General features: G+C 67.9%; 3 protein-coding genes across 9 annotated transcripts; all 3 read left to right on the top strand.

Moving 5' to 3' along the window:
- The first annotated feature begins 761 nt into the window (after positions 1-761).
- TONSL (tonsoku like, DNA repair protein) lies at positions 762-12,362 on the top strand. Of its 4 annotated transcripts, XM_038555848.1 has the most exons (26): positions 762-842; positions 1,016-1,111; positions 1,282-1,424; positions 2,010-2,193; positions 2,522-2,651; positions 2,882-3,053; positions 3,138-3,252; positions 3,756-3,901; positions 3,998-4,150; positions 4,375-4,500; positions 4,638-4,818; positions 5,697-5,779; positions 5,879-5,968; positions 6,290-6,362; positions 6,436-6,599; positions 6,668-6,791; positions 6,928-7,538; positions 7,626-7,702; positions 8,019-8,172; positions 8,259-8,337; positions 8,840-9,141; positions 9,273-9,444; positions 9,999-10,174; positions 10,685-10,758; positions 11,218-11,351; positions 12,062-12,361. In XM_038555848.1, the coding sequence occupies exons 1-26, from the start codon at positions 818-820 to the stop codon at positions 12,250-12,252; spliced, it is 3,975 nt and encodes a 1,324-aa protein (XP_038411776.1). In that variant the 5' UTR covers positions 762-817; the 3' UTR covers positions 12,253-12,361. The 4 variants fall into 4 exon arrangements, 3 of the variants coding, with proteins under 3 accessions (XP_038411776.1, XP_038411775.1, XP_038411777.1); XM_038555847.1 differs by having other exon boundaries at positions 5,697-5,968; positions 12,062-12,362; XR_005368932.1 differs by lacking the exons at positions 10,685-10,758; positions 11,218-11,351; positions 12,062-12,361 and having other exon boundaries at positions 5,697-5,968; positions 9,273-9,687; positions 9,999-10,141.
- Positions 12,363-12,488: 126 nt separating this feature from the next.
- VPS28 (VPS28 subunit of ESCRT-I) lies at positions 12,489-16,575 on the top strand. Of its 3 annotated transcripts, XM_038555844.1 has the most exons (10): positions 12,490-12,569; positions 13,758-13,824; positions 14,369-14,397; positions 14,516-14,553; positions 14,792-14,881; positions 15,352-15,457; positions 15,554-15,655; positions 15,994-16,047; positions 16,155-16,246; positions 16,328-16,575. In XM_038555844.1, exons 2-10 carry the CDS (start codon positions 13,788-13,790, stop codon positions 16,443-16,445), a joined length of 666 nt encoding a protein of 221 aa, XP_038411772.1. In that variant the 5' UTR covers positions 12,490-12,569; positions 13,758-13,787; the 3' UTR covers positions 16,446-16,575. The 3 variants fall into 3 exon arrangements, with proteins under 3 accessions (XP_038411773.1, XP_038411772.1, XP_038411774.1); XM_038555845.1 differs by lacking the exon at positions 14,792-14,881 and having other exon boundaries at positions 12,489-12,569; XM_038555846.1 differs by lacking the exons at positions 12,490-12,569; positions 13,758-13,824; positions 14,369-14,397 and having other exon boundaries at positions 14,544-14,649.
- A 3,017-nt stretch (positions 16,576-19,592) lies between these two features.
- On the top strand, positions 19,593-24,688 carry SLC39A4 (solute carrier family 39 member 4). 2 transcript variants are annotated; one of them, XM_038555842.1, is made up of 12 exons: positions 19,593-19,800; positions 20,219-20,500; positions 20,919-21,114; positions 21,229-21,374; positions 21,459-21,630; positions 21,919-22,091; positions 22,268-22,405; positions 22,486-22,608; positions 22,766-22,820; positions 22,909-23,061; positions 23,207-23,394; positions 23,500-24,688. In XM_038555842.1, exons 1-12 carry the CDS (start codon positions 19,612-19,614, stop codon positions 23,626-23,628), a joined length of 1,944 nt encoding a protein of 647 aa, XP_038411770.1. In that variant the 5' UTR covers positions 19,593-19,611; the 3' UTR covers positions 23,629-24,688. The 2 variants fall into 2 exon arrangements, with proteins under 2 accessions (XP_038411770.1, XP_038411771.1); XM_038555843.1 differs by lacking the exon at positions 19,593-19,800 and adding an exon at positions 19,901-20,087.
- The last annotated feature ends 1,547 nt before the right edge of the window (positions 24,689-26,235 follow it).

The following is a 26,235-nucleotide window of genomic DNA, read 5'->3' as shown; positions in this document are numbered from 1 at the left end:
CCATGTCGCTATTGTGGTCTGTGTTCTCTTTGGATATTTTCTGTATGTAACTATAGTTTCAAAAAAACTCCAAACCACGTCTTGTCTGTGTCTCCTTCTGCGAGAAGGCAGCCCCGTGGGTGTGCTTCCCGGGCTCCCGGCGCCCTGGACAGGCGGCGGGGCGCGGCGGGTCAGCGGGCGTCCGCGGTGTGCGCGGGGACCTCGCCCTGGGCCTGCAGGGCAGAGCCGACCTCCCTTCCGCGGCCTGTGGGTCCTGCTCTGAGCCCCAGACCGAGCGGGGGCCCGCGGAGCCCTTCCGCTCCAGGACGAGGGCGCCCGGGTCGGCGCGGTAGCCAGCCGCTCCCCGCCGGTCCCTGCCCTGCCCGTCGGACCCGCCTTCCGCGGGCGCAGCCGTGTCCCGCAGCCCCGTCCCCCTCGGCCCGCGCGCGGCCGCCGCGCTGCACGGCCGGTGCCCGCCCCGCTGCCCCGCACGGTCCGCTAGCGCTCGGGCTCGGGCTCGGGCTCGGGCTCGGGCTCGGGCTCGCTCTCGACGGCCTGGACCCCGGCAGAGGCCCCCGCGTCCTCCTGCACCGGGGCTGGGCGAGTGCGTAGCGGCGGCGGGCGGCTCGGCCAGGAGCCCCCGCCCCGGGCAGCCCCAGCGGCTCGCGCCCTCTCGCCGCCATCCCCCCGACGCCAGCCGGACTACAGCTCCCAGGGGGCACCGGGACGCTGGACTACACTTCCCGGGATGCTCCGCGCCGCGGGGGCGCGGAGTCGGGGGCGGGGCCTGCGGCTGGGAGCGCGGGAAGTCCGGATCCCGGCCAGCGGCGGCCTGAGCATGAGCGCTGAGCGCGAACTTCGCCGTGAGTCTCCGGGCTGGGAGCAGGCGGGGAGCGGGGCCAGGGGGAGCGGGGAGCGGGGCCGGGGGGAGCGGGCCGGGGGCGGGGGGACCGGGCCGGGGGGCGCGGGGAGCGCGCGGGGAGCGGGGCCGGCCCCACATCCCAGGGCTCAGTCTCCCGGCTCCGTGTCTCTGCAGAGCTGAGCAAGGCCAAGGCCAAGGCCCAGAGGAGCGGGCAGCTGCGGGAGGAGGCCGCCGCCTGCCACCAGCTGGGGGAGCTCCTGGCCAGCAGCGGTGCGTGCTCGTGCTCGGCGCCTCGCCCACCTGTGGTCCGGGGTGTCCGGAGGTGGGGGGGGGTGGCCCCGGGACCGGAAGGGACGAGGGACCCCCGGGGAGGGGCCGGTGTCAGCGCCTCGCTCGCCCCCGGGCCCGGACCCACTGCCCCGCCGTTCCTGCCCACCCAGGCCGCTACGCAGAGGCCCTGCGGGAGCACCAGCACGAGCTGCAGCTCCTGGAGAGCGTGGACGACGCCCTGGGCTGTGCCGTGGCCCACCGCAAGATCGGAGAGCGGCTGGCTGAGCTGGAGGATTACTCTGCTGCCTTGAAGGTGGGCTCCCGTCCACCCCAGCACCCACCCTGGCACCGACCACACAGCCCTCCGGGGCCCAGCTTCCTTCCAGTCCCTTTTTTGCGGAGGGAAGCACAGTCTGCAGCGTTGGCCTCCGGCTAGAGGAGGACAAGCCTGCACACAGCCTCTTCAGACAGCCCTGTGCCAGGGGCTTGGAGCCTGGTCCTTTGGTGGGCACATGATGGCGGGTCCCGGGAGCCTGGGCCCAGCAACCATTAATGGACAAAACACTTGAGCTGTGTTTGTGGGCCAGCTGGGGAGTTGCCCCCACCCCACCCACCCACCCCCACCCCCCACAGAGAGCCTGCTCCCGTCCTGGCTAGGGGGGTGCAGCAACCCAGCAAACTCCCCCATCCTGACGTTGGCTGGTTGGAGTGTGGCACCACCATATCCCACAGGCATAGAAGAGAGGAAACGTGTGCAGCCTGGCTTTGGCCCGCTCTGTGGGGATTTGGGGGATTAGGGGACTCTCTTTAGCAAAGGTAGAGACCTCCTGGAGTTGGGGTGTATATGGGATTTGCTTGGAGGGGGTTGGCTCCCAATGGCCATTCCTCTGCACCCCAGCACCAGCATCGCTACTTGGAGCTGGCCTGTTCTCTGTCTAATCACACTGAGCAGCAGAGGGCCTGGGCCACAATCGGCCGCACCTACCTGGACATCTATGACCACTGCCAGTCAAAGGACACCTTGCTGCAGGCGCAGGCTGCCTTTGAGAAGAGCTTGGCTATTGTGGACGAGAAGCTGCAGGGTGAGCACTCTGAGGCCTAACTGCCCCAGCCCCTGCCTCCAGACCCCTGGCCCAGGAGGCTGTAGCTGCACTGCCTGTCCTGTCCGTGTGGCACGGCCCTTCCTCTGCAAGGCTGAGACCTGTCCATAAGGCTTCCCATCAGGAGATGTGTGGCCCATGCTCCTCCAACCTCAGGTCTGGGCGCAGTCCGCCCTATGTCCTCCTATGCTCTGTCTACAGCAGGACCCCTGGCACCCACAGTGCGAAACAGGAGGGGTTGGGGAGAGGCTGCACACCCCAAGTGGCTGCAAGGCACTGAGTGGGTGTTGCGGGGGGGGGCTTCTTCCAGGTACATTGGCCAAGCGAGAGCTGAATGAGATGAGGACCCGACTCTACCTCAACCTGGGCCTCACTTTCGAAAGCCTGCAGCAGATGGCCCCATGCAACGACTACTTCCGGAAGAGCATCTTCCTCGCCGAGTAAGACCTCTGTCCCTAGAGGAAGGAGCCCCCGAGCGAACCCCCTGTCTGTCCCTGCCTGTCCCCTATGAGCAGAGGAGGCCCTGCACGCCCAGATCACGTCTGTGGCAGGGGCTGGGGAAGGAGCAGGCTTAGCTTAGCATCTGCAGCTGCACATCCGCACGTCAGGTGCCCCGTGTGCTTTCCCAAGCAGGAGTGCCCAGGGCCTCAGCACCTGTCACCACCCGCAGGCAGAACCACCTCCATGAGGACCTGTTCCGTGCCCGCTACAACCTGGGTGCCATCCACTGGCGCAAAGGGCAGCACTCCCAAGCCATGCGCTGCCTGGAGGGGGCCCGAGAGTGTGCACGCGTCCTGAGGAAGGAGCTCATGGAGAGCGAGTGCTGTGTGCTCGTCTCACAGGTGCTGCTCTCACAGCTCTGGAATTAGCCACAGAGGGGCTCGACTCTGGGGAGCCTGCCCATCTCACCTTCCCTTGCCCCCCAGATTCTCCAAGACCTGGGGGATTTTTTGGCTGCCAAGAGAGCCTTGAAGAAAGCCTACAGGCTGGGCTTCCAGAAGCCTTTGCAGAAGGCAGCTGTCTGCCGGACCCTCAAATATGGTGAGCCTGGGGACCTGGGGGCTGAAGTTCTCCCAAAGGGGCGGAGAGGTGGCCACATCAGTGGGGAGCCTTTCCCTGCCCTACCCCCTTGTTGGGAAGAGACCCCCACTTTTCTCTGAGCCTTCAGTGGCAGCAGGGGGCAGGGGGCGGGGGACTGAGATGGTCAGGAGCCTGGCTGGGCGTTTATACTGGCGCCAGGATCTCCACGGGCAAAGTGGAGACGGAAGTCTGACGTAGGAGGATGGGAGAGTGGACGGCGCGTGTGGCCTGTGAGGACCGGCAGGCGGCAGGCAGTGTAGCTCCTCTGCAAGCCAGGTGCTGCTTTAGGTTGTCCTTTATTAGTTCGGATCCTCGTGGGCCCCGTGGTACATTTTCTTACTACCCGCTCTTACCGCGGGGTGAGCGGGGGCCTGGAGAGGGTGGCTGGCCTGCCGGAGGGCACTGCGCAGGGACAGAGGCAGGCGCACGCAGCACCACCCTTCACGCGAGGCCCTGTCCCGCAGTGCTGGCTGTGGTCCAGCTGCAGCGGCAGCTGCAGGAGTCCGAGGGCAGTGACCCTCAGGGTGCCATGGCCATCTGCGAGCAGCTGGGGGACCTGTTCTCCAAGGCGGGCGACTTCCCCAAGGCGGCTGAGGCCTACCAGAAGCAGGTGTGCGTCCCCTGCTGAGGAGGGGGGGAGGGGTGGTGACACCTCCGGCCGGCAAGGTACAAGGCAGCCATGGCCTCACTGTCACTGTCTCCGCAGCTGCATTTCGCGGAGCTGCTGGGCAGGCCAGGGCCTGAGCTGGCCATCATCCACGTGTCCCTGGCCACCACCTTGGGAGACATGAAGGACCACCGCCGGGCTGTGTCCCACTACGAACAGGAGCTGAGGCTGCGTGGTGGCGACGCTCTGGAGGTGAGCAGGAGGGCGCCTGGCCCCACCCAGGGTGTGGGATACAGAGGGGCTCCAAGGAGGTCCCCGAGCTCTGCCTCAGGACTGCCTCCCTGGAGTGTTGGGCGTGGACAGGCCCGCCATCCTTCTGCTTCATGGGGGCAACCGTGGGAGCTTGAGCCCGGGGTGCGGCCTGTTCAGCGGGTAGGCAGTGGCCCCCAAGCTCATCCTTCCTCCTCCTGCTCCAGGAGGCCAAGACCTGGCTAAACATCGCGCTGTCCCGAGAGGAGGCCGGGGACGCCTATGAGCTGCTGGCACCATGCTTCCAAAAGGCTCTTGGCTGTGCCCAGCAGGCCCAGCAGCCCCGGCTGCAGGTACGGAAGCCTGCCCATGCCCCTGCCCACGCAGGATCCCCTAGCACAGCCTTCCTGTCCTCGCTCCCTGCCCCCTTCTCCCCCACTCGGCATCCAGTGCCCCTGTGGCCCTGAGCCCGGCATCCCCCGCTCCTCAGAGGCAGGTCTTGCGGCACCTCCACACCGTGCAGCTGAGGCTGCAGCCCCAGGAGGCCCCCACCACTGCAGCCAGACTGCAGGAGCTGAGCGTGCCCGGAGACGAGGAGGAAGATGAGGAGGAAGAGAAGGAGGGCGACAGTGACACTCCCGAGGCCAGCGATGTGGAGCTCTCCGAGAGTGGTGAGGCCCGAACGCCGCCGTGGCCGCCCCGGCACTTGCTCTCGCTGGGCCCCAGGCTGGGGCTGGTGCGGGGGGAGCTGCCGTGGGGGCTGCTCACGGGCTGTGGGAAGGGCGCTCGTGCTGGTGGATGGAGGAGGGCTGGGGGGAGGGTGCCTGGAACGTTCCTGGAGCAGCAGGTGCAGTATCAGACCTGGAGAAATGGAAGGGGGGGGGGGGCGCAGAGCGGGCCGCATAAGAGGGCAGGCAGCTGGGGGGCGCCCAGCCCCGAGGCCTTGAGGAATCAGGTCAGATTCGAACTTGGGTGGCTTCCAGAACCTCTGAGTGAGAGGCCAAGCGCTGCGGGGAGTTCATGCACAGGGCGGTTGGGCTGGGGTCACTGGTGGGCAGTGTGGGGCCCACGGGAGCGTTGGGGCCAGAGCAGGGACTCGTGACGCCGCTCAATGCGTGCTTGCTGCAGAAGGAGCACGTGAGAGAGAAGGTTCTAGTGGGGGCCAGAAGCAGAGAGAGTGGAAGGGAGGAGCGGAGGGAAGGTGTGGGGTTGGGCAGCCAGCGAGCCAGAGGCAGACGCCGACGGGAGGGCCAGCGTGTGCAGGTGAAGGCCCCTGGGCTTGGGATGAGCTGTCTCCCGGAGCAGGACCCAGGCTGACAGGTGCTTTCAGGAGGGGGACACGAGTCTTGGGTGGAGTCCGAGCACGGGGTGAGGCGACAGGTGGGCAGATAGGGTGGGTCATCCCCTGTGGGCAAAGGGACCGCGAGGGTGGCAGCCGCCGGCAGGGCTGGCAGTGGATGGTGGAGGCCCTGGGCCTGGTGGTCAGGGCGCCCTGCGGTCGGGGCAGCAGCGGGGCTTGGCTCACCCGGTGGGCGCCGCTCTGTTCCAGAGGGCGATGCTGACGGCTTGTCCCAGCAGCCAGAGGAGGATGAGGAGCTGCAGGGCTGCCTGGGCCAGCGGAGGGCGAGCAAGGTGAGGATGGTGCGGGGCATCGCATGGCCCTCCTGTGGTTGCCAGGCCTGCCTGGTCCCCTCACACCTCTGCCCCCTGTCCCGGGGCAACTGCCCACAGTGGAACCGGCGCAATGACGTTGGGGAGACTCTCCTGCACCGAGCTTGCATCGAGGGCCGTCTGGCTCGCGTCCAGGACCTCGTGAGACAGGTGCGCCTGCCACCGCGCTCTCTAGGTGCCCTGGGGGCCGGAGTCTTCCCTGGGGGGTGGCATGGGGCACGGGGCTACAGGGTGCACCGTGGCTGCTAGCCCCCACGAGCCCCTGCAGGGGCCTCCCCAAAACGGTGCATCTGGTGTGCAGACCACCTCCCTCTGCTGGGATGTCGGCCGGGGTCAGGCCAGGCCTGGGGAGGGGCCCGCAGGGCTCATTCTGGCCTTTGAGACCTAGGCCCTGGCCCTCCTGGAACCTCAGAGCCCTGCAGTGGGCCGGGGGGTACTCAGGGCTAGGCTCCTTGTCATCCTTGGTCACAGGGCCACCCTCTGAACCCTCGGGACTACTGTGGCTGGACACCCCTGCATGAGGCCTGCAACTATGGGCACCTGGGTGAGTACGGGGGCCGGGACACCGGGGCGGGGCCGCCGAGGGCTGGGAGCTAGCTCCTGTCCCCGGCCCTCAGACATCGTCCGCTTCCTGCTGGACCACGGGGCTGTGGTGGACGACCCAGGCGGCGAGGGCTGTGAGGGCATCACTCCCCTGCACGACGCCCTCACCTGCGGTCACTTTGAGGTGGCCGAGCTGCTCATTGGACGGGGGGCATCTGTGACCCTCCGAACCTCGAAGGTGAGTGTGGGGGGCAGGGGGGCTCAGGCTGTTGGGGCAGCGCCCCCGCTGAGCTGGCTGCCACGCAGGGGCACAGCCCACTGGAGACTCTGCAGCAGTGGGTGAAGCTGTATGGCCGGGATCTGGACAGCGAGACCCGAGAGAAGGCTGGAGCCATGGAGAGGCTGCTCCGGGCGGCAGCGGCAGGCCAAGGCAAGGAGAGACCTGTTCTGCGCCTGGGGACCCTCTCCCTGGCCTGAGGGTGCCCCAGGCCCTGCTTCTCGGGGGCAGTGGAGCACGGGTGGCCAGGCGGGGCCGGGGCCTCATGCCAGGTCCTGTCCCCCCACAGCTCCCCACGGTCTTCCACGCAGCCATCTGTTTGACCCTGAGATCTCGCCTCCCTTGAGCCCCTGCCCAGGGTCCCCGGAGCCCCCGGGGGCCCGGCCTTGGAGGAACAGGCACACGCTGGCCAGCAGCAGCAGCTCAGAGGGCGAGGACGGCCCAGCCCGGCCCACCCCGAAGCGGCCGCGGCACTCTGTCCCCGCACAGCAGGTGGCCCGGAGGCCTGGCTCCAGCAGCAGCCGGGACACCGCGGCGGAGGTCGGCCCTCGGGGCCTGGGTGAGCCCGACCCCCACCGGGCGGCACTCATCCCCGAGGAGGACTGGCTGGCAGGCGACTGGCTGGAGGACGACTCGCCGTTGACCCACAGCCACCAGGATGGCCCCGTGCCCCGCCCCCAGGGCACCAGCCGCGGCGCCCCCGGGTCAGGCAGCAGGAGCCCAGGCAGGCCACGGCCCCGGGCCAGGACCAGGCAGAGCCGGCTGCCCCATCTCACGAGCTGGAACGCACCGATCGGGGCGCGGGGAGAGGGCGGCGCAGCGGCAGAGCCTCCGCGGAGCCCCAACACGTCCCGGGCCTCGGGGCCTGGTGGGGACAGCCCTGCGGCAGGGCAGCCCTCGGTGGGTGCCCTGCACCGGTGGGGACGGAGGGCCAGTCAGGGCCGGGGACCGAGTCTCTGAGTCCGCCCGTCGCCTCACGCCCCCCAGGGTCCGCCTGTGCCCCCTCCCATCCGGGTGCGAGTGCGAGTGCAGGACAGCCTCTTCCTCGTTCCCGTCCCGCACAGGTAAGGCAGCGCGTGCGTGCCCAGGCCCGGCTCCCCTGGGCCCCGGGAGAGCCTCGTGTGTGCTATCGGGTGGCATGGGCACCAAGGCCTGCACTGACCGGCTGCGTCCCCCCTGCCGGCTGGGGGCTGGTGACGGCGCCCTGCACACGCAGCGGCAGGACCCGGGCCTGGTTGGGTTGGGCCCCGTGGCCCCAGGAAAAGCCTGGAAGAGCCGGCTGTCTGTGAGGCTGCTGGGGGCCCGGGCGTATCCCGAGCAGGGATGGCGGGGCCGCGGGGCCTCCGTCAGCTCCTGGCCAGCGCAGCTCTCCCCCTGCAGCAAGGAGGCCCACTCCGTGGCCTGGCTTGCGGAGCAGGCCGCCCGGCGCTACTGCCAAGCCTGTGGGCTGCTGCCGAGGCTCCTCTTGCGAAAGGAGGGAGCCCTGCTGGCCCCACAGGACCCCATTCCTGACGTCCTGCAGAGCAACGAGGAGGTGAGCGGCAAGAGCCCGGGCGCTGAGGGCAGGGAACGCCCCGGCCCTGGGAGCCCCTCGGGCGGCTTACTGGTGGCGCCCCTCAGGTGTTGGCCGAGGTCACGTCGTGGGATCTTCCCCCGCTGACCGACCGCTACCGCAGGGCCTGCCAGAGCCTGGAGGAAGGTGAGGGCCCACAGGGCATGAAGCAGCTGGGCAGGGGCCCGGGTGTGCAGGCTCCTGTGCCACTCCCAGGTCTGGGGCCTCACGTCCGCCGTGGGCACCCTCCCCGCACAGCTGGCCTCGGGCTTTCGTCCTCTACCCCGTGCCCACGATGTGCTGACAGGTGGGGGAAGACGGGCCCCGTTGGCGGCGGGATGGCGTTGAGTCACCAGAGCCACCGGAGGCTGGGCCCGGGGTGGCTTTCCAAGGAAGTGTGCCTTGGAGACGTGGGGTGGCTGATGGAGGGTAGGCCCTGCCGAGGAGGGCCTGACCAGGACAGAGGGGTCACCCCGTCCACCGGCCATGGTTGGGGGCCCATGTGGGTCCACAGGCCTGTGGGAATGGGCTCTGCAGCACCCCACTGGGCGTCCCAGGGCTCCCAAGGAGGCGGGCATGTTTGGCTGGGTCCCCAGGGCGCCCAGGGCAGAGCAGCTTGTGGCTCTATTGACACCGCGTTCCCCTGCAGAGGAGCACCAGCAGGTGCTGCAGGCCATGGGCTGCCAGGGCTCCGGCCCCTCGTTCAGCGCCTGCTCCCTGGCCCTGCGCCAGACCCAGCTCACCCCCCTCCTGCGCGCCCTCAAGCTGCACACGGCGCTCCGAGAGCTGCGCCTGGCAGGGAACCGGCTGGCAGACGGATGTGCTGCTGAGCTGCTGGCCGCCCTGGGCACCCTGCCCGGCCTCGTCCTCCTTGACCTCTCTTCCAACCACCTGGGCCCTGAGGGTCTACGCCAGCTGGCCACGGGCCTCCGGGAGCAGACCGCCTTGCAGGTAGAGGCGCGGGGAGCGGCAGAGCGGCGGCAGAGCATTGCGTTCAGCCTGTCCTTGGGTTGGGCTGCACTTGGCAGTGCTGGCAGTGCCCGGGGAGACCAGTTTTCCAGAGGGGCTCGTGTCTTCCACAGAACCTGCAGGAGCTGGACTTGAGCATGAACCCCCTCGGGGATGGCTGTGGCCAGGCCCTGGCGTTTGTCCTGCAGGCCTGCCCCTCACTCAGTACCTTGCACCTCCAGGCCTGTGGCTTGGGCCCCGGCTTCCTCCTGAGCCACCAGGCAGCCCTGGGTAGCGCCTTCCAAGGTGAGCTGGCGGGCACATCCACTTCCTGGCCCCAGGGTTCCGGTTGCCCTCAGAAGGGCACCTTCCAGAGGTACAGCCAGCCTCGAGCAAGAGCAGCCCCGGGGCACCGGACCTGGACGCGCTGGGCCTTCCTGGGCTCGGGGACATTCCCCTAGGACGAGCCATGGGCCGCGGTCCCAGGACTGAGAAGTGGAGACTGGGGGGCCTCTTGGGGGCTTTCTGCAGCCGTGGTGGGCCAGGAAGGTGGGGCTCAGGGATGGGAGAGTGCCGGGGAGAAGCTGGGGTGGTGCAGTGGATGGTATTCCCCGGCCCCACCCCACATGCACACATCCTGGCCCAGCCCGTCTCAGGTACAGGGAGGCAGGTGCCCAGGGTCGGTGGGGAGAAGATGGGCTCAGGAGCCTGGCCCTGCCCCCTCCTTGCCCGGGAGAGCCCCCGTGGGAGCTACCTCCGTTCTGCTCACAGTGTTTCAGGGACAGTAGCTTCCGCAGAGGGGTCGTGGGGCTGAGGTGGTGCTGGTGTGTGGCTGACCGGGCTTCTGATTCCCTGTGCAGATGCCACGCACCTGAAGACGCTGTCTCTGTCCTACAACATCCTGGGCACCACTGCCCTGGCCCGGGCCCTGCAGAGCCTGCCTGCCCGCACCCTCCAGCGCCTGGAGCTTAGCTCCGTGGCAGCCAGCAAGAGCGACTCTGGCCTCGTGGAGCCTGTGGTCAGATACCTGACCGAGGTATGTATGTGGGGCGGGGGTGCCAAAGAGGAGCCACCCGGGGCCGTCCAGCCTGCAGTCCCACAGCTAAAACCTGGCAGGGAAGAGGGTTGGAGCTTCAGAAAGTACGGCTACGGGGGAAGCTTTCTGTAGGGCTGCCTGCCTCAGGCTGAGTCCCTGGCCAGCAGGAAAAGTGCCTGGGACCCGGGGTGGCCCCCCTGCTCCAGGCAGGTCCCAAGGTCTTGCCAGGCTTCCCAGGGCTCTCCCCGCTGGCTCTTCCATGTGGGGCTGGTCCTTGTGGTTTGTACCTGCCAGGTGTGACTACTTCTACCTGGAAGGGGAGGTGTTTCCCTTTGATCTGCTTGATTGAAGGGATATCGCTATGCTCTGGTGCAGTGGGGGTCAGGCCAATGCCCCCTGGTTCCTGAGGAAGGAGGAACACCCCTGACCTGGGTATGGGGCCTCTACTACGAGGCAGGGAGGGCCCGCGCCACACCCAGCCCGGGCCCCCTGGGCCTCTGCTTTGTCTAGGAAGGCTGTGCTCTCTCTCACTTGAGTCTGTCTGCAAACCATCTGGGTGACAAGGCCGTGAAAGACCTGAGCAGGTAAGCCGCTCCTGCCCATTCTGAGGGAGTCTGATCTCGAGGCCAGCACCCTGGGGAAGCTGGGTCAGCAGGGACGGGATAGCAGCTCCTCCCCCCTAGTGTGTCCCAGGACCTGGCTCCTCCCAGCTCCGACCCTGCCTCCTTCCTACACTCCTGACGCTCCTGAGCGCCTCTCCCATTACCCCGTGTGCAACAGCCCATACGAGGGCCTCTCTTGACCCTCCAGCCTCAGCTGGCTCTTGGAAGTGTTGGGCACTCAAGCCAGGCAGGCGTACCAGGTCTGGCCTTTGGCAGGGCCGCCCCGCAAGCCCTGGAGAAGCGTGCACTGTGCCGTGCGAGGGGCAGAGTCTACAGGGCCTGGCCTGTGGCTCCCAGAGGTGTGGTTTCTCTGGGGGCAGCTTTCTCTAGTGTTGGGGGCCTCCGTCCCTGGAGGCTGATCCCTTCACGTCCCTTGTTCAGATGCCTTCCTTGTTGCCCCTCACTCATTTCCCTGGACCTGTCTGCCAACCCTGAAATTACACGTGTGGGCCTGGAGGAGCTCCTGTCTGCCCTCCAGATGCGGCCCCAAGGCCTCGGCTTCCTTGGCCTGTCAGGTGAGCTTGGGGACAGCGACTGATGTGACCAGGAGGGGTGTGAGGCAGGGGGAACATGGGATCTCTGCTCTTGACCCTGTCAGCCTGACCCTCAGAGACCCTGTGGTCCGGGGACAGATGCCCTTTCACAAGGATTTCCTAATTACCACTGGGAGGAGGAGGGAACTCAAAGTCAGGATGGCAAACACTTGCTACCACAAGATCTTCCCGACTTCCTGCAGGGGCTGCTGGGGCTCCACCTTCCCAGCCTGTTCTGGCCACACCTGACAGGGCACCCCCCAAAGCTGTCTTGAGGGTGACCCCAACTGGCCACCTGGCACGTCCAGCTAGGCCTGCAGCAGGAGAGTACAGGCTTTGCCCCCCAGGGGACCAGGGCTAGGAGTGGGTGTGCACACGGGGAAGCAGCCCCCCCCTTCTGCTCCCGACCCCGCCCCTGAAGGCGGGCAGGCAGGAGGCCTGCACAAGGGGCTGCTCCCTGGGTCCTGAGCCTGCTGGGCGCGCTGACCTGTCGAGATCAGACCCGGGCGGCCCCGTGTCCCTGGAGGCCCGCGGGCACCCCTGTTGTGTCCAGCCGTGGGCGGCACAGATGCGGCTGCGGCTTTCTGGCCAGTGGCCCTCCTGCCCGGCCGCCGGGGGCCCGCATCCCGGGTGGCCCCCCTGGCGCTCGCACCGCGGTCCCCGCTGAGGCCCGCTCCTGCCCCCGCCCGCAGGCTGTGCCGTCCAGGGCCCGCTGGGCCAGCGCCTGTGGCACCAGGTCGCCGCGCGGGTGCAGGAGCTGCAGCTGTGCAGCCGCCGCCTCGCCCCCGAGGACCGCACTGCGCTGAGCCTGCTGGCCGGCCCGCCGATCCCCGGCGCCTGCACGCTGGACCGAGGCTCCCGGCTCTTCTTCCGGCGCCTGTGACCGCCCCGCCCCAATAAACGGACGCCGCCGCCGCCGCCGCCGCCGCCGCCAATGCCTCTGAAAGGCGGAGGGAGGCCGGGGGCCCGCTGTGGTGCAGGGCTGGGTCCGCGCTGGCCGCCTGGGGGCGGGGCCGGCCGTTTCCGGCGCGCGCAGGCGCAAGCGTCAGGGCGGTAGTCGGTCGGTCGGGGCTCCGACGCGGGGGGGGGGGGGTGCGTGCGCAGGCGCAGAAGGAAGGAGAGCGCCGAGCGGCCGATCCGCGTCCGCACCCGGGCGCCGTCGCCCCGACCCCCGACGCCCCGACCCGCCGAGGCAGCCAGGTACCGGGTGGGGGCGGCGAGAGGAGGGAGGTGGGGCGCGGCCGGGCCGGGGGCGGGAAGGTGGCGCCAGGGTAGCCCGCGGGCGCCCGCACGCCTGGTCGGAGGGACGGCCCCGCCCCGACGGCCGCGAGCCTGGCGCTCTTGTTCCTGCTCCTGCTCCTGCTCCTGCTCCTGCTCCTGCTCCTGCGGCCGGTGGGACGCGGGCGCTGCCTGTGGGGTCGGTGGCCGGAGCTGGGCCGCCTCCCCCCCGCCCGGGGGCCGCCCCCGCCGGCTCCCTGGCTCCCGGGAGCCCCGCACCCTGCCGCCACCGCTCGCCCGAGCTGGGGCCCAGCTCCCCGGCCTCCTGCCGGCCCGAGGGCAGAGCGGGCGGCCCCACCGCAGCACCCAGCACCCTGTGCGCGCCACTGTGCCGCGGGCGGCCGGGTCCAGCGCCCAGGGGATCCCCAGGTCCTTGGCTTCCTGCAGACCAGGAACCTCACGCAGCAGGAAGTGAGCGGAGGCTACGGAGAGAGCAGATCCAGACAGAGCGTCTGGGAGACTCAGGGAGGAAGACTGAGCCCGCCCGTGGCTCGGGCACCCAAGAACCAGAGCGAAGGGCCGTGTCCAGGTGTCCTCAGTAAATCAGTTATTCTCTGGAACGGGGCAGGGCCAGGGGTCCTGGCGTCAGAACGTCCAGTCCTGGTCTGGAATATGCAAGGACAGCCTCGCCCAGCCACTCCCCAGATGTTATCACCTGTGCCTGGAGACTGCAAGGAACTCATTAACCCCTTGGCCTTTACCATGAGGACCTACGTCATTTGTACTATGAGGCCTGTCCAAGGTCGGGGTGCAGCTCGTGTTAAGACTAGAGCAGGAGGGCAGCCCCGGGGGGCTCAGCGGTTTAGTGCCACCCTTAGCTCAGGTTGTGACCCTGGGGTTCTGGGATCAAGTCCTGCATCGGGCTCCCTGCGTGGAGCCTGCATCTCCCTCTGCCTGTGTCTGCCGCTCTCTGTGTCTCTCGTGAATAAATAAATAAAATCTTTTATTAAAAATGGAGCAGGAAATGGAACAAAATAGTTGTTCATGGAATTCTAAAGTTTTTCTATCTCGGGTATTTTTCATCTGACTCTGCTGAGGTCAGAGAAACAATTCGTGAGCCCCAGGAGTGTTGGGGGTCACCTCTGAGTTGGCGCTGGCTCTGCTCCCCAGATCTTTGCTGTGGCCATCTGAGCCTGCAGGATGTTTCACGGGATCCCGCCCACTCCAGGCATGGGAGGTAAGTGTGGCCCAAGGTGGTCCCAGGGACCCAGAGGGCCCAGGCCTTCAGCCCCTGCGGCAGAAGCCAGGGGTTGTGGGGAGGTCTGTGTCTGTGGGCTGTTCATCATCAGACGGCCCAGAGAGGACCTCCAGGTGGGGCCAGTTGGGCACAGAGATGACAGCTTTAGTGTGGCTGGAACCTCAGGGATCCCGGGCATTATCAAGTCCAGCCAGGGGAGAGGGCACAAGATGTGTGACAAATGTCACTTATACGCTGTCATTGCACTGTAAGTAGGTGTGGTCATTCTGTAGAGGGAGGTCACTAGGAGTGGCGGTGGAATGGGGGGCCCAGGCCTGGGCTGTGGCCTACTGGTCTGAGGCGTCTTCTGCTCAGGCCCCCCTGCCTACAGACTGGTGCGGAGCTGAAATTAGAACCTCATCCTCCAGATACCCCTGGGCTCATGGGGACAGTTCACAGGGTCAGGCCTTGGGGCCAGGGACAGTGGACCAGCCCCCCTGGGGCCACCAGTGTGGCAGCCTGCTAGCTCTCTGCTCTGTTGCAGCCCCTGGAAACAAGCCGGAGCTGTATGAGGTGAGTGGCCAATGCCCACCTGGCCGCAGTGGCCAGTAGCCGACAGCTGTGAGCCTCACCCAGACCCTGCGGCCTCCCTGGCCCTGCCGCCTGACACTCTGGCCCCTGTCTCCAACAGGAGGTGAAGCTGTACAAGAACGCCCGGGAGCGGGAGAAGTGAGTTCAGCCCCAGACCGCCCGCCCCGACACGTGCGGTGCCCAGCAGCCCCCCAAGGAGCTTCCCCCAACCTCTGAACCCCTCGGCTGACTGAGGTCAGGAGGGCATGGGGTCAGGCTGGGGAACCGTTCCCGAGGAGCCTGTGCCCCGCAGGCCAAATAGCCTCGCCCAGGACCGCGGGCGCCCTGGGCCTTGGGGGCCTTGGCAGCCGTGGCCCGATGGTCGCACTGCCCTCAGGTACGACAACATGGCGGAGCTGTTTGCCGTTGTGAAGACGATGCAGGCTCTGGAGAAGGCCTACATCAAGGACTGCGTCACCCCCAACGAGTGAGCCCCTCGTCCCCGCACGAGGAGGGTGCTCCGGAGGGCGGGCGGCCTGGGCACTGTCTCGGCCAGGACGTCCTCCTGGTGCTGCTGCAGGGCCTCAGGGGGGAGGCATGCCCACCCCTGGGCCCTGGCTTCTGTCCCGAGCCTGCTCCCTGGGCACACGGGTCCCCATTGGCAGAAGGGTCAGGGAGGGGAGCACAGGACGTGCTGCTGGCCTGGCCTGGCCCTTAGGAGGCACACGGGACAGGCCTGCCCGGTGAGCCCGCGAGCTGTGGGTGGGGAGGCGTGGCTGCTGCATCCCGGGGCAGTGGGAGGGCGCGTCCGTGTTCCCATCTCCATCCCCTGTGGGGCCACGTGTTGGCCACCCCTCCCTGCTGCTTGCTCTCCTCCCAGCCTGCCAGGGGCTGCCGAGCGTCTGGGGGGCCTGGGGGGCCCGGGAGAGCAGGGCCGCAGCCTGGCCGTGTCCACAGGTACACCGCGGCCTGCTCCCGGCTCCTGGTCCAGTACAAGGCCGCCTTCCGGCAGGTCCAAGGCGCGGAGATCAGCTCCATCGACGAGTTCTGCCGCAAGTTTCGTGTGAGTGAGTTGGAGGTGGTGCGGGCGGCGCTGTTGCGGGCCAGTGGGGGGGGGGGGGCTGTGCACCCACGCTCCCACCCCCCCACCCCCCTGCAGCTGGATTGCCCACTGGCCATGGAGAGGATCAAGGAGGATCGGCCCATCACCATCAAGGACGACAAGGGCAACCTCAACCGCTGCATCGCCGATGTGGTCTCGGTGCGCCCGCAGCCTCCGGGGAGGGCTCACGCGTGGCCAGAGGGTGGGCAGCGTCCAGGAAGGACCTGGCCGGAGGCCCCCGTGCACCAGGGCCCTGGAGGCACACGTGGGCGAGGGGCGCGTGGAGAGCCAGGGGCTGTGGGGACAGGGACGCAGCAGGGACCTAGGTGACCCGGCAGCCGAGGGGACGGGCTGAGGGGGGAGACTGTGGGTTCTTGAGGCCGGAGGGGCTGGGTGGGGGCTGACCGGGCCGGTCGGACAGGGGAAGCAGGCTGGGGGGCCCCACTCTCGGCCCCTGGGCTGGGTCTGCGGTCCCTCACGTGCGCACTCGTCCCCAGCTCTTCATCACGGTGATGGACAAACTGCGCCTGGAGATCCGTGCCATGGATGAGGTGTAGTTCTGGGGGCAGGGGTGCAGGGGCAGCGGGGCAGGGCAGGGGAGAGGTGGAGGGGCGGGCTCCCAGAGGAGGGAGGAGGAAGCCCCGTGTCCTGTGCGCAGATCCAGCCTGACCTGCGGGAGCTGATGGAGACCATGCACCGCATGAGCCACCTGCCTCCTGACTTCGAGGGTCGCCAGACGGTCAGCCAGTGGTGAGTGCGGCTGCGCCGAGCCTCTGGGCACCCCCAGGCCGGCAGCCTGCTCCCGCTCACCCTCAGCGCTGTGCTCCACAGGCTGCAGACCCTGAGCGGCATGTCAGCCTCTGACGAGCTCGACGACTCGCAGGTGCGCCAGATGCTCTTTGACCTGGAGTCGGCCTACAACGCTTTCAATCGCTTCCTGCACGCCTGAGGCTGTGCGCTGGGCCCTGGGCCCCGGGGGCAGGGAGGGCCACCGGCTCTGCCTGTGACTCCTGCGGGTGTGTCAGCCCTGGAGCCCCCGCCCTCGCCCTCCTCGCAATAAAGGTGCTGTCTGACCTCCTTGCCACTGTGGCTGCGTCCCCCCCCCCCCCCCCCCCCCCCCCCCCCGGCCTGCTGCTCTGTCTTCCCTCAGCCTCCCGGAGCCCGCGGGTTCCGCAGGGGCAGGTCTGAGCAGGAGTTAGGGCCCCCGCGTCCCTGGTGGGCAGTGCCTGGGCACCTGGGAGGGAGCCAGCCTCCCCCTGGGCCAGGTGAAGCTGGGATCTGAGCCCCTACCCCCGTGTCTGGCCGCTAGCTGGCCGAGCCACCTCCCCCTCCCTGCCGCGGGGTCACGCCCGCCCTCTTAGTGGCTCAGCAAGGCACCAACAGTCTGCCTCAGGGTTGAGGCCGGGCTGCTGGGTGGGCCAGTCCTGCCAGGGTCTGCAGGTGAGGACGCGGGTTCAGAGGCCAGAGCTGGCTCCTTTCCTAGTGTCACCTGCTATGGGGCCCCGGGCTATGGGCTCTGCAAGCGACCCCAGCCTGCAGCATCCCATTCCGTCCCCATCCACGTGGGTGCATGCTGCCAGCTGCTGGAGCGAGGCTCCGGGTTCCATGATCCGTTGTATCCACTTTAGCAGGATCAGCAGCAGGGGCCGAGGGGGCCCTGGGGGTCTGGGTGCAGGCTGTGTCGCGTGTGGCACCCACTGTGCCCCCTGGCCGAGCGCACTGGGCAGTGGATATCCCAGAACCAGCAGAGCAGGTCCTGTGCATGGAAGCTGCCGGGACAGAGCGAGTCCGCGTGGGCTCGGGTGGGCAGCGGCACATCACGCGGAGTCGTAGGGGGGAAGATGAAGGCTTGGCATCTCCCGGGCAAAGCTGCCGCCCTGGGTCCCAGAGGTTCTCCCCAGAGGCCCGAGGCTCCACCACATTTGGAGGCTGGGGTGGGAAGACCAGCCGAGGAGCCGAGGGGGGCGGCTGAGGCCTGGGAAGCTCAGAGGCCCCAGGACACGGAGGGGCCGCAGTGTCAGGGCGGACTCGGAGGAGCCCAGTCGGCCCGGGGAGGGGAGGCTTCAGGGGAGCCCCGAGGGGCCAGGAGGGCCCAGAGCCCCAGATCCTGCTGCCAGCGGCTGCTGAACCGACAGGACGGCTGTTCTGGTCTTTTTTTTTTTTTTTTAATAAAAACCAAAATTTGCCATTTTAAACATTTTGAGGATTTTATTGCTAACTAATCTCTACACCCGACGTGGAGCTTGAACCTACAACCCTGAGATCAAGCACCGCTCGCTCCACCGCCGCCCGCGTCCAGCTCCCGCAGTTCCGTGGCCCCCGCAGAGGCACGGCCCGAGTGAGCCCTGGCCCCACCAGCCACCACCCTCTCTGCACCTGGGGTGTGACCCGGGGTGTGACCTGGGGTGTGACCGTGACCGTGCCTCCCGCCAGTGGTGGAATCACACTCAATTGGTCTTCTCGTGGTGCGTTTATTTCTCGCATCTGTCAAAACGTCCTTTTTTTTTTCTTTTTTTTTTTAAAGTAAGTACGATGGGCAGCCCAGGTGGCTCAGTGGGTGAGCGCCGCCTTCAGCCCGGGGCGTGACCCCGGGTCCCGGGATCAAGTCCACGTCGGGCTCCCTGCATGGGGCCTGCTTCTCCGTCTGCCTCAGTCTCTGCGTCTCTCGTGAATAAATAAAATCTTAAAAAAAAAAAAGACCTTGTGATGGGAGCTGGCTCTATCTCCTGCGCCAGCAAGGTGTCCTTGTTAAGGACGAATGTCCCATTGTACGCACAGGGCACATTTTGTTCATCCTTGGGGGGGCGCGTGTCCCGGAGGTTGTGAGCGCTGCTGTGGGAGCAGGTGGGCTGGCGGGATGGCAGGTGATGTGGGGGGCTGGGGACACGGGTGGGGACAGTGAGCTAGGAGCTGCAGGCCGCTCCGGCCGCGGTGGGACGGTCGGCAGGTGGAGGGAAGTGGCCGGCCCAGAGCTCACTCAGGCCGAGGGGCTGCAGGCCGCCTGCCTGGGACCGGGGAGGGCGGCTGGACGGCGGGTCCTAGACCCTGGCCCTGAGGCTAGCGGGCTGAGCAGGGGTGGCCCGAGGCGGCAGCCAGGTCCCTGCCTCCTGCTCTAGCCCCAGTGGCCGGTGCCGCGGGTCAGCAAGACGGCAGTTTGGGCCTCTCCAGCTTCCCTGCTTGTTGGCTCGGGCCCAAGATTCATCTAGACCCCGCGGCTGTTCCCATGCCCTCCTCTGGCCCAGCTGCCCCCAGGACCCGGGGCGGTCACCCTGCAGTGCCGCCCAGCTGCGTGGTGGTGGCGTGACCTCGGGCCGGGGCCGCAGCCCTGGGCACCCGAGGACTGGGGACAGAGTACCCGGGCTCCCAGCTACCGCCTCGGTCCCGACCACACCCCACCGGGCTCAGGGTCAGTGCTCGGCTGAACTGGGGGAGGGGAGGGACACCCACATGCGCTGCAGGAGGCGACAGTGCCCTAAGCCCGGGCAGGGGTGCCCGCGGGCTCCCCGGGCAGGCCCCTCCCCCTGCACTGCCAACCAGGCAAAGATGAGTCCCGGGGTCCAAAGGCCAAGAGGGAGCCGGCAGGGGTGGGGGGGGCTGGTGCCCCAGCCTGAGCCACCGCCCAAGATCCTGCCCGGGGGCAACAAACAGAAGGCCCGAGGCCCTCTGGACTTGGGAGGGGGCAGCACTCAGCCAGCACCTTAGGGTCCCCTCGGAATCCGCCCCCCGCTCTGGGCGTCACAGCCCAAGGGACCTGAGGCCGGGGGCGGCGGGCGCGAGCTGCCCAGCGGGGGAGCCGGGCCAGGCCGGGGTGTGCCCCGGGCCGCAGGCCGCATGTCCCGGGCGGGCCCGAGGGGTCGGGTGCCATCGGTGCCCCTCTGCCAGGCGCCCGCGCGGGGCAGCCCCGAGGACGGTGGTGGCCGCAGGCCGGAGCGCAGCCGCCCGCGGCCGGGGGAGGACCTGCTGCTGGAATGGTTAACCCGCGGCTTGGCGGCAGCCAATCACAGGGCCCCGCGCAAATACCTGGGACAGGTGCCGCCGGGCGGGTCAGAGCCCAGCCCCAGCCCAGGAGCACCGCGCACTGCCCCGCACCCGCAGCGACAGCACAGGAGCTCAGCATGACGGCCCAGGGCCCGCGGGCGCTGGCGCTGCTGCTGACCCTGCCGCTGCTCGCCGTGGGGGCCCCGCCGGCCCGCCTGCTGGCCGCGCTGTCCTCGGGCCACGGTGCTCTGGACCGCGGGGCACTGGGCAGTCTGTTAAATACGCTGGCGGACCGTGTGCACTGCGCCGACGGGCCGTGTGGAAAGGTAACGGCCCCACCCGACGGGTCCCCCAGCGGCCGCCGCTCCTCCCCAGGCTGGAAGCAAAGGGCCCTGGGCAAACTCCAGGGGGCGGGTCAAGGTGAGGCTGGGTGGCCAAGCACCCAGGCCTTCCCTGCGGCCCGCGCCCCCCGCTGCTCCAGGGTTGGGCACCGTGCGGGGCGCACACAGCTCCGGGAGCCCCGGGACATCAGATTGGCGGTGGCTCCAGCAAGGAGCCACCTAGGGTGGGGGGACCCCTGCCCTGAGTCCTCTGTGTGCGCATGTGCACTCGTGTAATTGAGGGGGGTGGTGACGGGAGGGTGTGAAAGAGCAATGATGCAGGGGTGCATGAGAGGGGGAGGGCGGGGGGGCGTGGAACCCCCAGGGAAGCGGGCAGCTGCCGCCCACCCGTCTCTGCCCACAGTGCCTGTCTGTGAATGATGCCCTGGCCCTGGGCGGGCCCGAGACGCCGGGGCTCCCAGAGGGGCAAGTCCTAGCGCCCAGACACATCGCCCGTCTCAGTGCCGCCGCCGCCCTCTACCTCAGCGACCCCAGGGGCACGTGTGCAGATATCCGGGCTGGCCGCTGGGCCGCCCGCGCTGACCAGCTCTTGGCCCTGCTGGAGGGCCCCACAGCGCTGGCCCCGGGCCTGAGCAGGCTGCTGCAAAGGATCCAGGCCCAGACTGCTGGCTGGCCCGCTGCGGAGGTGAGCCTGGGTAGGGTGGCCAGACAGGGTGGGCGGGGAGGGCCTAAGGGGATCCCTCGGGACGGAGCACTTCATGGGGTGGGCCCGGCTGCAGTGGGCGGGACACCCTCGGAGCTCCCGGAGGTAGCTGGGGGAGTCTGGGCTGGACCGAGGATCACAGAGGTCCAGTACCACTCAGGGCAGGCCCTGGGGAGTCAGACAGGGCCGTTTAGACTCCTGGGGCCCCGGGGTGGGGGGTCAGGCCCAGTGTGGGTCTTAAGCTGGCAGGACCAGTGGTGGCGCTCTGAGAAGGCTGGTCTGGGCCAGGTCGGGACAGACCTTGGGGTCAGTGGCACTCGGGGGACACTCGGGGCAATGGCAGGGCTGGAGGCCAGAAGGTCACACTGCAGCAGAGGCTGAGCCCTGGCTCCTCCCCTAGGCCTGCGTAGACCTGCCTCACCTGCTGGAGGAGACAGACAGGGCAGGAGCTCCCAACAGCCCTGGCCTGGTGCTGGCCGCCCTGTTGGACCATGTCAGCAGCGGGTCCTGCCTCCGAGCCCTGCCCACCCCCCAGTATTTTGTAGACTTTGTGTTTCGGCAGCACGGCGGCGAGACTCCCAACATCACACTGGCTGGTGAGGCCTGGGCTGGGCCAGAGTGGGGGGCGCCCTGAGTGCCCGGCCTCCCTGACCATGGGGGAGGCAGGCCCGGAGCCCACACCGACTTTGCCATTCCGTCTCCCCGGCCAGAGCTGGAGGCCTTGATGCAGCGCCTGGGGGTAGGCAGAGTGGCTGACACCGACCACAGTGACCACGATCACCTGAGGACCAGGGCCAACTACCAGGGCCCTGTGCCCCTTACCACCCTGAACAGCAGCTCCAGCCTGTGGGACACAGTGAGCAGCCCCTGCATCGTACTCCCGGGGAGAGGTGGGGTCCCGAGTTGGCTCAGGTCCCTGATCGAGTGCTACCACCCCCAGGTATGCCTGAGTGCCAGCGAAGTGATGGCTGTGTACGGGCTGTCTGAGCAGGCCGGGGTGACCCCAGAGTCCTGGGCCCAGCTGAGCCCTGCCCTGCTCCAACAGCAACTGAGTGGGGCCTGCAACCCCCAGCCCAGGAACCCCACCCAGGACCAGCTCAGCCAGGCGGAGAGTGAGTGCCTGCCTCCCCAGTAGCGCCTGCCTGGCTGTGCCCACGGGTGCTAATGGCACAGAGGTGGGACCTCACAGGGGGGAGAGCGCGGCCACTGGGCTAGGGGACAGGCGGGGAGAGCTGGACCAGGGCTGGCAGGAGAGGGAGGCACCGGGGCAAAGGGGAGGCGGCGGGCCTGACCACCTGCATCCCTGGTGAGCTCTGCTGGCTCCTGGACTCCCGCCCCTGGGAGGCAGGGGTAGGGGCCGGAGGCTGAGAGGCTCTCAGCTCAGCTCACCACTGCCGCAGGGTATCTCTACGGCTCCCTAGCCACGCTGCTCATCTGCCTCTGTGCCATTTTTGGCCTCCTGCTCCTGACGTGTGCCACCTGCCGCGCTGCCTCCCACTATGTCATCCAGACCTTCCTGAGCATGGCCGTGGGCGCGCTCACAGGCGATGCCATCCTGCACTTAACACCCAAGGTCAGTCTCAGTTTCCTCTCTCTCCCCAGCCAGGAATGCCCCTGCCCAGGCCTTCCAGGCCCATCCTCCTGGAGCTGCCCCTCTAGTCTCTCTCTTCCTGGCCCTGGTGGGGGTGGTGGGATGGAGGGGTGGTGGGAGGCCTGAAGGTCCCCTTACTCAGCCCCCTTCTCCCCCAGGTGCTGGGGATGCACTCCCACAGCGGGGAGGGCCTTGGCCCACAGACCACCTGGCGCCTCGTGGCCATGCTGGGAGGCCTCTACACCTTCTTCCTGTTTGAAAACCTCTTTAATCTCTTGCTGCCCCTGGACCCAGAGGTCAGGTGGGGGCTGGACGTGGCGGGTGGAGGAGACAGAGGCGTGGGGGCCTGCTGGGCCCTGACCCACTGTCCCCACAGGACTCAAAGGATGGGCCCTGCAGCCACAGCCATGGTGGCCACAGCCATGGGGTGTCCCTGCAGCTGGCGCCCAGCGAGCTCCGGCCACCTAAGCAGCCCCACGAGGGCTCCCGCGCAGACCTGGTGAGCTGGCCCTTCCCCGACGTCCCCATGCCACAGGGAGCTCCTCCCCCAAGGGCCCCGGACCTGCCCCGCCACCGCCCCGGGGCCTCCGATGCTGTTCGGGGGACCCAGCCCATGCGCCCCTCCTCACCTCCCGGCCCACCTGACCACCCCGCAGGTGGCGGAGGAGAGCCCGGAGCTGCTGAGCGCGGAGCCCCGGAGACTGAGCCCAGGTGAGTCCCGAGGAAAGCCCCAGAAGGGTCGGGGGGCCGGCGCGGGCGGGGGGCCGGGCGGGCGCGCACCCACGTCCACCGCCCGCAGAGCTCCGGCTGCTGCCCTACGTGATCACACTGGGCGACGCGCTGCACAACTTCGCCGACGGGCTGGCCGTGGGCGCCGCCTTCGCGTCCTCCTGGAAGACCGGGCTGGCCACGTCGCTGGCCGTGTTCTGCCACGAGCTGCCACACGAGCTAGGTCCGCGGCGCTGGGCCCCCTGGCGGGGCGGGGCGGGGCCTGCGGGGGGCCGGGCCTCCCGGGCGGTGGGCCGGGCCATGAGCGGGGGGGCTGCCGCGGGGCGGGGCGCCCCGGCCTGACCCCGCCCCCGCCCCTCCCGCCCCAGGGGACTTCGCGGCCCTGCTGCACGCGGGGCTGTCGGTGCGCCGGGCGTTGCTGCTGAACTTGGCCTCGGCGCTGACTGCCTTCGCCGGCCTCTACGTGGCGCTCGCTGTCGACGTCGGCGAGGACAGCGAGGCCTGGATCCTGGCGGTGGCCACCGGCCTCTTCCTCTACGTGGCGCTCTGCGACATGGTCAGGGTGGAGGGCGGGAGTCGGCCGCCCAGGGGTGAGCTGAGCAGGGTGAGCCGGGGCCCGGAGCTGGCCCCTGACCACAGCCTCCCTCTCCCTCTCCCTCAGCTCCCGGCCATGCTGCACGTGCGGGACCGGCGGCCCTGGCTCCTCTTCCTGCTGCACAACATGGGCCTGCTGGGCGGCTGGACCGTCCTGCTGCTGCTGTCGCTGTATGAGGACAACATCACCCTCTGATGGCCCCCGCCCCACTCTCCGGCCCTTGATGCTGCCTGCTGACCCTGGCCTATCTCAGCCCCTTGCCCCGACCTGCCAGTGCGGGGCCTGCCCCTGGGTGCACCCGCCCCGCCTCCGCCTCCTGCTTCAATAAAGACATTCTTGTCCTTGGAGCCCAGCTGCTCTACGTGCTGTTAGGGAAGTGTCTCCCACCAGGAGAGGCAGACAGGTGGGGCTCTGACCAGGAACCTGCTGGCAGCCCGCCCCAGTCCCCCTCTGCAAGGTGCAGTGGGGTCAGAGAAATTGGCGGGGGTCTGCAGGTAGCAGGTGAGGCCTGGTCTCCAATCAGGAATCAAACTTGTTGACTCATAGCAAAAAGACCAAAACAACCCGCTATGCTCGCCTAGAAAGAGGTCGAGAGGCCCCTGGGTGGCTCCGTCTGTGAAGCGTCTGCCTTGGGCTCAGTCACGATCCCAGGGTCCTGAGATCGAGTCTCAGGTGGAGGTCAGGCTCCCCGGTCCATGGAGGATCCTGCTTCTCCCTCTCCCAGTGCCTTTGCTGGTCTTCTGCTGGTGCCCACTCTCTCTGTCAAATGAGTAAATAAAATCTTTAAAAAAAAAAGATAGAGGCCTAGAGCTGGTCAGGCTAGAGTGTGTGGCCCATGGTCCGCGGGGCCTGGGCCTCTTCTGCTCTGAGGTCTGTGCCAGAACTGTTCATCCTCCAAGTCCCCTTGTAGCCCCCCAGGCTGTAGCACAGCCCACCACAAACTGTGAGCCTTAAAAACGACATTTTCTCACCATTCTGAAGGCAGAAGTCTAAAATCAAGGTGTCGGTAAGCTGTGTTCCTTCTTGGCTCCATAGGAAGAATTTGTCACATGAGACTTTACTGGTTTCTGGTGGGCCCAAGTGTTCCGTGTCTGGGGCAGGATGAGTCCAGTGTCCTCTGTTTTATGACCTCTCCTCGTGTGTCTCTTCTCTTCTCCTATGGGATTACCAGCTCACCCTACTCCAGTGTATCCTTGTCTTAACTAATTCTATCTGTAATGACACTATTTCCAAATAAAAGTCACATTCTGAGGTACTGTTGGTAGGTTTCCATATCTTTTGGGGGGACCCATTTTTTTTTTAAGATTTTATTTATTTTTCAGGAGAGACAGAGAGAGAGAGAGGCAGAGACACAGGCAGAAGGAGAAGCAGGCTCCCTGCGGGGATCTGGATGCGGGACTCGATCCCAGAACCCTGGGATCATGACCTGAGCCGAAGGCAGATGGTCAACCACTGAGTCACCCAGGTGTCCCTGGGAGGACACAATTCAATCTAGAACACCTCTTATGGTCCAAAATGGCTGCCAGAGCTCCAGCCATTAAATGCACTGTCCGGATAGCAGAAAGGAGGTAGGTAGAAGGAAAGATCAAAAGAGAAAGGGGTCCAGGGGATATCAGATTCAGCCTGTCATTTACCCAACACACAGACACAAAAGCGGGAGAGTGGATGGAAGTCAGTGTCCTGTTACGCTCTACGCGTCCACTTGTGCTGGAGAGAGGTGGGTGCTGCTCGCCACCCACCCGGGGCAAACTGGGCAGGAGGGGCCGAATGTAAGAGCGCCCTGGCCCAACAGGTACGCAGATGCTCCCGCGTATCCAAGACCCTTGGTTCTCCAAGAAGCTGCACAAACCCCCAGGAGGGTGCTGTGGGAATTAGCGCAGCCCTCCTGGCACCAGGGAGGTTGGAAAGCCACCAGCTCCCAGCACAGTGCTGCCCAGGGGAGCATCAGGAGCGTGGCCTGGACTGCAGGGTCCCCTGCTTCCAGTATGGGGCCAGCGCTGGCTTTTGGAGGGGGCGGGTGGCACTGCAGGAGGGGCTGAGAGTTGCCAGGGCTCCTCCTGCTGCAGCCCCCAGCCTGCCGCCTGCTCCTCAGCCCGGGGCGTCCCTCCCCGGCCGGGGGCGTCCTCCAGATGGTCCCCGTCCCTCCCCGACGAGCCAGCTCCCACCTTCATCTCCCACTGAGAACGTGGACCCCCAGGCGGGCTCCTGTCTGTCACCCTGCGGACCTTGCCGCCTCCTGGCCCCGGCCCCGTCCCCCGCCCTGGGCCTCCTGACCAGGTCGCCCTGCTGCCCGGGGCGGTGCTCCCGCAGAGCGCCCGCGCCCCCGCCCCGGCCGCCTGTCCCGCGACGCCGGGTCATCCGTGGGGCGTTGGACGTGCCGGCTGCTGGCCAGGGCCCGGCGGGCACCGCTGTTCCCAGGCACGCGGGGGCCCCGGGACGCGTGCGCCGCGACTGTGTGCACCGCCGCGCGTGGGTGTCCTCCCAGGCCCAGTGTCCCCTGCGGCCTCCGCCGGCGATCCTCGTGCTGCTGCCGCTCCTCGCTCTTCCCGAGGGGCCGGCGCGCCCCGGGACCCCACGCCGCCCGCGCCCGCCGCCCGACGGTCCCCGGGAGCCCGCGGCTGACGAGCAGGTGGGCGGACGGACACCGCGTACACGTGGCTGCGGAGCCACCGTCGCCGATGTCGCTCGGATTCCGAGTCACCGGCCCGCCGGAGGGGAGCCCCGCCTCCGCCGCCGCCGCCCCTCCCCGCCACCAGGGGGCGCGACGCCCCTCCGCGCGGCGACACTGCGCAGGCGCGGCTG

This window comes from Canis lupus, chromosome 13 (assembly GCF_011100685.1).
Source record: "Canis lupus familiaris isolate Mischka breed German Shepherd chromosome 13, alternate assembly UU_Cfam_GSD_1.0, whole genome shotgun sequence".
NCBI classification, from domain to species: Eukaryota; Metazoa; Chordata; class Mammalia; order Carnivora; family Canidae; genus Canis; species Canis lupus.
The sequence above is the reverse complement of the archived record's forward strand: the minus strand, read 5'-3'. Positions and strand labels throughout refer to the sequence as shown.